Source organism: Diplotaxodon limnothrissa, linkage group LG9 (assembly GCF_057381915.1).
Source record: "Diplotaxodon limnothrissa isolate DT_005_m linkage group LG9, D_limnothrissa_male_GT1.1, whole genome shotgun sequence".
NCBI lineage: Eukaryota > Metazoa > Chordata > Actinopteri > Cichliformes > Cichlidae > Diplotaxodon > Diplotaxodon limnothrissa.
Window position 1 is genome coordinate 36499605 of NC_140604.1, and position 9813 is coordinate 36509417.

Consider the following 9813-nt stretch of genomic DNA (forward strand, 5'->3'; position numbering starts at 1 on the left):
CCTGACACTAAAACCACATTTCGAGTCTGAAAAATATCTTCACACTCTTTGGTCCCATGTGAGTGACTGTTGGGTCCCACAAAGATATGTAAACATGCTACACACACACACGCACACACACTTGGCAGTTGTTTTATGTTGAAAGGCGCGTCTGCTTCTGCACGTCCTGTGTTTGTTGCTGCTCTCGATGCAGCTCGATACGATCCACTAGCGTTTTCATCAGTGGATAATTCTGGTTTCCTTGTGGCGTTCAGGGACCGTCGGCACACGCTCAGCTGATCGATGCAGACTAGTGAGTGACACTGAAAACATCTCAGGCTTCTATTGATGTGAGAGGAAGAGTAAAGTGCTGCTGTCATATGACTGCACACGTCCTCAAACGATTTCTGTCCATCATATGCGAGCTCATCAAACACATGATCATGTTCTGCACCCAGAGAACACCTGCCTCAACAATGATGATGATGGTGACGATGTGATGGTGACGATGATGATGGTGACGATGTGATGGTGACGATGTGATGGTGACGATGATGGTGACGGTGGTGATGATGATGGCGATGGAGCGGATGATGGTGATGGTGCAGATGATGGTGACGATGATGATGGTGATAATGATGATGATGATGATGATGATGGTGCGGATGATGGTGATGATGATGATGATGATGATGATGATGATAGTGACGATGTGATGGTGACGATGATAATGGTGACGGTGGTGATGATAGTGGTGATGATGATGATGGTGACGATGTGATGGTGACGATGATAATGGTGACGGTGGTGATGATAGTGGTGATGATGATGATGGTGACGATGTGATGGTGACGGTGGTGATGATAGTGGTGATGATGATGATGGTGACGATGTGATGGTGACGATGATAATGGTGACGGTGGTGATGATAGTGGTGATGATGATGATGGTGACGATGTGATGGTGACGATGGTGATGGTGAAGGTGGTGATGATAGTGGTGATGATGATGATGGTGACGATGATGATGGTGACGGTGGTGATGATAGTGGTGATGATGATGATGGTGACGATGTGATGGTGACGGTGGTGATGATAGTGGTGATGATGATGATGGTGACGATGTGATGGTGACGATGATGATGGTGAAGGTGGTGATGATAGTGGTGATGATGATGATGGTGACGATGTGATGGTGACGATGATAATGGTGACGGTGGTGATGATAGTGGTGATGATGATGATGGTGACGATGTGATGGTGACGATGATAATGGTGCCGGTGGTGATGATAGTGGTGATGATGATGATGGTGACGATGTGATGGTGACGATGGTGATGGTGAAGGTGGTGATGATAGTGGTGATGATGATGATGGTGACGATGATGATGGTGACGGTGGTGATGATAGTGGTGATGATGATGATGGTGACGATGTGATGGTGACGATGATGATGGTGACGGTGGTGATGATAGTGGTGATGATGATGATGGTGACGATGTGATGGTGACGATGATGATGGTGACGGTGGTGATGATGATGATGGTGACGGTGGTGATGATAGTGGTGATGATGTTGGTGACGATGTGATTTGCATTATTAGAGGCGTGGCCTCTGTGGCTGACAGGTGGATGGTGACTCAGGTGGCTGTAGCTGCTAACTGTGTGCTAGCTTCACCTGAACTGGACCTCTGCATCATGTTTGTGCTGTTGGAGCATTTTAATGACATCATGTGACCAATAACATGCTGCTGTGCGGTCACTGTAGGAACAGAGCGTACAGGAAGGTGGAGCTCCAGCTCTGCTCAGCTCTGATTAGCAGGTAACTGTGGCTGTATCCCAATTCAGGGTCTGCAGCCTTAACGGTCCATAAGGGCCGCGTACTTAAAGACCGCTAAGGCCGGAAGTGCGAGGCTTGTGAAATGGGACAGTCTAGCCTTCGTTGCGCTGCCCAGGTTGCCTAGCAACAATGATACTAACAGCTGGAAACGTTTCATACAGCTTTGTTTGACAGAAATGAAGGAGAAAATCTTTTGTTCATGTGTTTGTTTGTTTCTACATGAACTTTGATCATTCTCTGATTAAGCTCAGCTATTGAACGGCGTATATTTTAAAGTAAAGGCTTTAAAACCAAGTTAGCACAAACGTCACTAATGTCACATAACTTTGGCCAACAGTAATGTTTTAATGTTCTTCGTTATTAAACATTTGCACATAAATAAGTGACATAATATTCAGTACTTACTTAAAGTTTACTCTTCGGCCGCCCCTCATCCGCCGGTTTTTTTCAGCAAAATTATCCACACCCACCGCGCTGCTATGTGTGACCTCTGTGTAGTGTCTTCTCTGGTCTGCATTCACAACAAAAAGGCAATGGTTAGAATGCTCTCTTTTTAATGTCGTGGGCAATCAGCACAAAATCTAAACGGGAAAGCAACAACAGAGTTAGCTAACTATGCTCCCATTTTGTTTCCTCTCCTCCCAATAAAGAAATCTCACATAAACGTGCACTCAGTTCAACATAAAGACTGGAGAAATGACCCGCAACAAATGATGTATAAACAACAGAAATAATCGGGTCAGACTGTATTACTTTAACAGCCTGCGATATGATTTTTCCTCCCCACGACATTTGCGCATTCCTTACCTCGCAGGAATCCTCCATTATTCTGAGGATTACCCAGAATCCCTTGCCCTTTGTGAATATTGCAGGGTGACTTTTTCGACAGTAGGTGGCGCCAGTGTCCCATTTAGCGGGATTTAACTTCAACTCTATTTAACTATGTTACATATGCATTCTGGGATATGTTGGGCCACGAAGTCTACACCGCCACGTCCTTAAAATTCAGGGAAATGAAGGACGCATTTGAGGGCCGCATTTCGAGCAGCCTTTGAATTGGGACAGCCTTCGTCGCGTCGCGGTGATTTAACCGGCCTTAAAATGTGGCCTTTAAGGCTGCAGACCCTGGATTGGGATACAGCCAGAGTCTGTGATTGCAGACTGATAATGCTCCACAAACCCACCATGGTGGACGTCAAAACAGTGGGTGACACCACAGTCGAGTGTGAGTGGGTCATTCATCCCACGGCTGTCATACAGTGGCTGCTGCAGTGGCTGTGTGGACACTGAGGATAAAGGGGGGAGCTCCAGTCCGCAGTTTGGGATCCATGTCCCCACAAACATCTCAGGACCTCTGACAGGATGAAGGAAACCTAAAATCAGACATCTTAACGGGAAGCGTCTGTGCACGGATCGGGGTTTAAAACGCAGGAAGCGTTTCCACGGCGTGTGTCAGAATGAAACCGATTCTGCGTTCAGCTTTCATTAATGTGAAACTGGAGCCGCTTGCTGTGTGAATAATGAGAGAAAATTCCTCCTGCTCGGGGATCAATGGAGGAAGCGGCGAGCTCAAGTGATGCTCATAACTGCACATTTCATCTATTGATCAGCTGCTCTGTTGGAGCCAATCAGCTGAGGCTCTGAGTAAATGAATTAAACGTGTGTGTGTGTGTGTGTGTGTGTGTGTGTGTGTGTGTGTGTGTGTGTGTGTGTGTGTGTGGTCCCCCGGGCTTTATTGAAGGAGGAGGTTACAGCTGTGGCTCAGTGGGCAGGATCGATGGAGGAGGAGGAGACAGGCGCTCCTCTGCCTCCCGCTTCACTTCAGAGTACAGAGACAGGAGAGGAAACATGGGCACCAGGAGCACGCTGACCAGAGGCAGGCTTTTATTTTGAAACGTCTCTGGAACAGCTCTCCACAGAAACACTTTTATTTTGTAGATTTAATTTCATATTTAAAGAAATAAAGATGACCTGCTCAAGGATCGTGATAATTAACCGACTGATGCTCGGGGTCGTTGTGGCGATGGGGATGGTCCAGGTGGAGGCAGCACGGGTGGTGAGCGGTGAGTACTGCAGTAATCCAATTACTTTTTAAACAGTGTGGCTCTTTTGAGGCGTGAAAAGTTTCCATGTTACAGAAACCTCAGTGTTGCAGCTCGCAGCGGCGCAGGCAGCAGCTCATCCTGCTGCACTTCATGTTTTCCACTCTGAAGGAAAACCAGCAGCACTGGTTTAAGTGGAAATACAGTTAAACCAGTGAAAAGAACCATTAATGTAGTGAGATATGTGACGTGTTCCCAGAGAGTCATTCACTGAAATCTGTCAGCCTTACAGGGATGCTCGTCCACCAAAGTACAGCCACATGTGTGTGGTGTGTGTGTCTGTGTACACGTCTGTGTATATGTGTGCATACCTGTGTGTATAAATGTGTGTCTACGTGTGTGTATAAATCTGTGTATACGTGTCTGTGTGTATGTGTGTTTATATGTATGTGTCTTTATACGTGTACGCATGTGTGTATACGTGTGTGTATACGTGTGTGCGTGTGTGTGTCTGTGGCTTTGATCACATTAAAGAATTTCTGACCTGTGCAAACATCATCTGACTGTGATCAGAGCTTTGTTCTTCTGTCAGGGTGAAACGTGACACCTGATCGAAGTGAGGATCGAGTCACACAAACCACTGCGAGTATTCAAACCATCGCCTTCATGGCAATGATGACACGCGGCCATCAGCTCAGATGCCTTCAACAGATTCGATAAAATAAACTTCACTTTGTGTCATATTTGTTGTCTGTTTGAGTCCTAGCTGATTTTCTGTAGACACTCACTACGACTGCTTCGTGTGTACATCTGGAGCTCCTGCAGATGTCAGAATACAGATGCAGCAGACAGATTGAGGAGGGGATAGGAGGCAGCCGCCCACAGCCGGGCGTGCTCGTACACACTCTTATGTGCGTTCTTGAAGCCGATGTTTTCAAGGTTTAGTAAAAATTAAAAAAAAAAGATGGGAGGTGAAGCAGAGTGCAGACTGAAGGTTCAGGGGACAGAGGAGGGGCGATGTGGGATTTGCAGGCCTACCACTGGGTGGTGTGTCTGGTGTAAGGTTTGCAGGTTTGTAATGGGTCATGTGGCCAGCTGATGTTTCAGAGATCTGTTCGATTTATCAGGGGAGCAGCTAAAATACCTGAACCACAGGCAGCAGGAACGGGTGGAGGAACAGTGGGTGGAGGGATGGGTGGAGGGCGGGCTGACAGCAGACAGATATATATGGAGCTCTTTAGTGGCTTTAACAGTAAAGTGATGATGGTGCAGAAGACACTCCAGCTAATCACTTAAAGTAGTGAAGTGTGTGTGTGTGTGTGTGCGCAACAGTGATTAACACACTGTTGTGCACACACACACACACACACACACACACTCAGTGCTGCTCTGATGCATCTTCCTGTGGGCGGGGCTCCATGTCTCAGGTCAGACAGTGTGTGTGGGCGGGGCCGAGCGTCCCTGCTATAAGATGGCGTACTTCCATGACGTGTCGAGCCGCGTCGCCTTCAGCGAGGCGCGTCAGGCCTGCGAGATGGACAGAGGAGCGCTTCTCAGCATCGAGAGCTCGACGGAACAGCGAGACATCGAGCACCTGCTGCAGGTGAGACCCACACCTGGTTCTCTCTAGACCCTCCCCTCCTTTTTCTGTGACCCTTTCTCCTTGTTTTTGTTTCCAGGAGCTGCGTTCAGGTGCGGTGGACAGGGCAGGAGGGGGCGGGGGCATAGCTGACGGGGACTTCTGGATCGGCCTGACTCGGGTGGAGGGAGTGGATCAGACTCAGTCGGAGCTCAGCAATGCCTTAACTTCCTGTCCGCAGCTCTACCAGTGGACCGACGGCAGCGTGGCCTCCTTCAGGTGAGCGTGATGTCAGAGCTGTGTCAGGTGACTCCCGGCATGTTTTACTAAAGGGGGTGGGTTGGGCTTAACCAACTGTGCTGATGATGCAGGAACTGGTACTTCGATGAACCATCCTGTGGAGGTGAGGCCTGCGTTGTCATGTACCATCAGCCAACTGCGCCTTCTGGTCTGGGCGGGGCTTATCTCTACCAATGGAACGACGACCGGTGCAACATGAAACACAACTTCATCTGCAAATACAACCCAGGTGCCATCAGCCAGTCAGCTTCAATCATAGATAAGCAGCCCTGGTGTTGTCAGCCAATCAGCTTCACTCACTCAGGTTCTTTACTTCCTGTCTTTCAGAGAGCCATCTGGTGAATGACACACCTGGTGGGCAGGATACAGGTAAGGAGGAAGGTCCATATAAGATCATAGAGGCAGGTGGAGCCATAGGTGGGACTCACCTGCAGCTCTGTATTAAGGCACAGGTGTGTTCTTGTGTCCATAGCAGTGACTGCAGGTGGAGGCGTGGCCACACAGCCTGCAAACAACGAAGACGTTCCACCTCAGGTCACCATGGCCGGAGCTTCAGGTAAGAAGACCTGCGACCTTTGACCTGATCTGGGCTCATGACCTAATGCTCAGGTGGTCTGGTGTCTCTGCAGGTATGCTGCTGCTGTACGTCGTCATCCCCACCATCCCCCTGCTGCTGCTCATCCTGGTGGCTTCTGCCACCTGCTGTTTTCAGATGCTCAGCAGAAGGTAAGACATGCAGAGCAGCTACGAATCCCATCATGGTCCTCTGCCGCTGCAGCGTTTCCTGTATGATTGTAATGAGTCAACTTGTTAACAAGCTGATTTACAGCAGCCGGAGGTGTTCACTCTGAGGGGACGTTTGGTGGGGATATCGAGTCCTGATGCTTTTAGGCAGGAGTCAGGTTTGGTCCTCTGATGCAGTCCTCACAGTGATAGAAAGACCAGCGTGTGTGTGTGTTGCTGGCATCAGTTCAGGAGTCTACAGCAGCAAAAAATCTGCTGACTTGTGTATTTTCGTTGGTTCTGTTCCCACTTTCCTCCACGACCCAGCTGGGTCAACTGAGCTCACCACTCACTCCTTAAAGCTGTCGAATCAGAAGCAGCGAGGCAGCGCTGGCTGACTCCAGTCCTGCCACGGCTTCAGCTGAACCAAAGCAGCTGTTTGCTTGCGGGATGGAGCTCAGTGTTGGAGCCTGATGGGGTCAGAGGTCAAAGGCAGATGATTAGGTGTGATAAATATCGCGCCTCTAACGTGGATCTGTAAATGCTGCAAAGCTCATGATGACCAGAGTCTGCCCCTTGGCAGGTTTCCAGATGTTTTCTATTTAGAGAGTAGGCTTAAAGGGGGAGGAGCTAGAACAGCTTGTTTCAGACAGAGTGTCAGACAAAGAAGGATTATTCTGAACATTTCTGACTTTTTCCCTGCAGCAGGGTAAGCATAGCTCCCTCTTCAGGTGAGACTGTGTGGCATTTTATTCTTTGCCCTAGATCGAGATGACACCTGAAGTCCGGCTTTTACTTAGAGCACGTAAAGGGACGGCTGTGTGTTACAACCAGGAGGACGTCAGCCTGTCTGAGGACAGCTTTTAATGAATATGATGGAAACAAACACACAGAACATGAAGCAGCAGAGTATTCTGAAATAAGGTTTTAGTCCTTTTTAATGGGAGGAAGGTATGGTGTGAAGTGACACGGGATATGTGGAATGTATTACATATTACTTGTTACCTTCATTAAAAGTATGCAGTACTTAATTACGTGTCTGATAAAGTAATTCATTATACTACTCGTGACATTACTTTGTCATTATACTGGAAAATGACGTTTCAAACTGTCTCATAATTACAGTTAACAACATAAACCTGAGGCTACAGCCCCACACACATTAACACATCCCATAATGAGGACACACATGTGATCTTCCACCTTTGCTCTTATGTATGAACACAAATGGTAAATGGCCTGTATTTGTATAGCGCTTTAAATGGCCTGTATTTATATAGCGCTTTACTAGTCCCTAAGGACCCCAAAGCGCTTTACACATCCAGTCATCCACCCATTCACACACAAAGCAAAGATGGAAACCAGCACAAAGCAGTTGTCATTGTGATTAAACTGTAGAAACATGAAAAAGTAGAAAAACAGCCTGACTGCTCATCAGCTTGTTACCTGTTGAAGTTCAGGCTCTGGCTACTGGACTGGGGTCTGCATACTCTCAGCTTTAACATCAGTCTGGGTTCTTGGCTAGCTTAGCGTTAGCACATGCTAGCTGTGTCCAAATTCAGAGGCTGCATCCTTCTGAGGACCCGGCGCACACAGACTGCGAAGGCCAGGTCCTCAGGAGGTCAGGTAAGCCAGAAGTAAATTGAATGGTCTAGCCTTCAGACTTGCGTCACCGCTGTCTCGTTGGAGTTTAATAAACTCAGCCCTCTGCTCCTTGCTGTCTAAAGTATAACAGGACACTGGAGTAAATTCTCAACCGTCTCACACTTTTGTTTAATCAGTTTTCTGTTTGACGTTTATTAAGCTGTGTGAAAACTATAATCTCAGCCAAACCAATTTACTCAGGAACAAAACCAAGCAGATATTTGAAGTTTACACAGCTGCATTCTCGCCTAAAAATATGTTAAAAGTTTATTTTGTGACCCAGAAAGAGTAATAAGAGTAATATTAAAACTTTGTAGCGGCCACCATTGTTGTAAACTGGAATTGGCTGAATTCTGGGATATGATGGGCCACGAGGGACACACTCGACCCATCCTTCAAATCTGGGGAAAAGGAGGACGCATTTACGAATCTGGATATCCTTCGTCGGGTCGCTGTGACATAATCGGCCTACAAATGCGGCCTCAGGAGGATGCAGCCCATCAATTTGGACGCCCCTGCTGTCTGGTTAGCTTAGCGTTAGCACATGCTGTCTGTGCAGCTGTGACATTACTGCAATACTGAAAAATGTAATATTATTCTTGTTACACCCAACACTGGTCACTGATCAGAGTAACTGATCAGAATCATTGATCAGAGTCATTGATCAGTTCCTGATGGTGGTTGCTGCCTGTGTCGGTCAGACTGAACCTTTGGCTCCTCTTTGCTTTCCTGCAGTTTGAGATGGTTAATATGTGACTTTCACTCGACTCTTTCCATGACAGCGGCCGTTCTAGTGACGATGTCAACATATCTCTCTCTCCACCTAGTGATTCCCGAACCAAGACGCCTGGCGACCAATCAAATCTGTGGATTTCCGGGTCACCCAAAGCTGACAGCATGGAGGTCTGACATCACAGGACAGTGTCAGCAGGGCAGAGGGAGGACATCACTCTACGGTCAAACCAATCAATCATCTTCATCGCAGGGTGTTTACGGACAGGCGGCAATGTCATCACAGAGACTTCTTCTTCTGTACTTCTTATTCCAGTTTCCTTTCTCTCGTTTTATCAACCGTCCCTTTGCTCTTCTTCAATCTCCCCCACTTCCTCCTCGTTTCTTTTTTGCTCCCCTCTTCTTTGTCCTCCTTGATTACTCCTTTTCTTCCCTCCCTGCTCCTCCTCTTGTTACTGTCAGCCAGACGCTCCATGTTTAATTAAACGAGTAAATTGGGTGAAGTTAATGCGTCCCTCGGGAGGTGGAGTCACAGCAGAGGTGCGTTTGATTTCACAGAGAGCTGATGAAGCAGCTGCTCCACGGAGACGGGGGGTGTTAACAGACCAGTTAATAACTGAGGAGAGTTAGAGGGTCGGAAAAGTTTTCAAGAAAATAAAATAAGGGTGGAGCTTGAAGCTGAATGAGTCCCTCTGAGGATCGCGTCCTCGGATCACTGATTGGTTATTCAGACTTCAGATGTGAGGGATCAAAAACTAATAATACTCATGTTTGTAAAATGCTCTCTTCCTGAATATCAGCTCACCTGGATCAGCCTCAGGCTCCGCACACGTTGTCCTCTGGCAGTTTTTATGGTCATGATTGGGCAAGTGGCGTCCCGAGGCGTAACAACCGCTGTAACTCAGGTGTGGAGATGAGTTTCAGGAGGGCCACCTAATACTCCGCCTTAAGTCAAAACACACCTGAGCTGTGGATC

General features: G+C 47.7%; 1 protein-coding gene across 4 annotated transcripts; it reads left to right on the top strand.

The window, feature by feature from the left end:
* The first annotated feature begins 3783 nt into the window (after positions 1–3783).
* Positions 3784–9014, top strand: chodl (chondrolectin). Of its 4 annotated transcripts, none has more exons than XM_085363199.1 (8): positions 3784–3880; positions 5287–5462; positions 5539–5717; positions 5810–5967; positions 6066–6107; positions 6211–6294; positions 6368–6464; positions 8933–9014. In XM_085363199.1, the coding sequence occupies exons 1-8, from the start codon at positions 3784–3786 to the stop codon at positions 9012–9014; spliced, it is 915 nt and encodes a 304-aa protein (XP_085219325.1). The 4 variants fall into 4 exon arrangements, with proteins under 4 accessions (XP_085219325.1, XP_085219326.1, XP_085219328.1 ...); XM_085363200.1 differs by having other exon boundaries at positions 3805–3880; positions 6214–6294; XM_085363202.1 differs by lacking the exon at positions 6066–6107 and having other exon boundaries at positions 3805–3880.
* Positions 9015–9813: the final 799 nt, after the last annotated feature.

Coding starts and splice junctions, on each gene's coding strand:
- chodl (XM_085363199.1), top strand. CDS start 3,784: ATGACCTGCTCAAGGATCGTGATAATTAACCGACTGATGCTCGGGGTC. Junction 3,881..5,286: donor GGCAGCACGGGTGGTGAGCG/GTGAGTACTGCA, acceptor TCCATGTCTCAG/GTCAGACAGTGTGTGTGGGC. Junction 6,295..6,367: donor CACCATGGCCGGAGCTTCAG/GTAAGAAGACCT, acceptor GTGTCTCTGCAG/GTATGCTGCTGCTGTACGTC.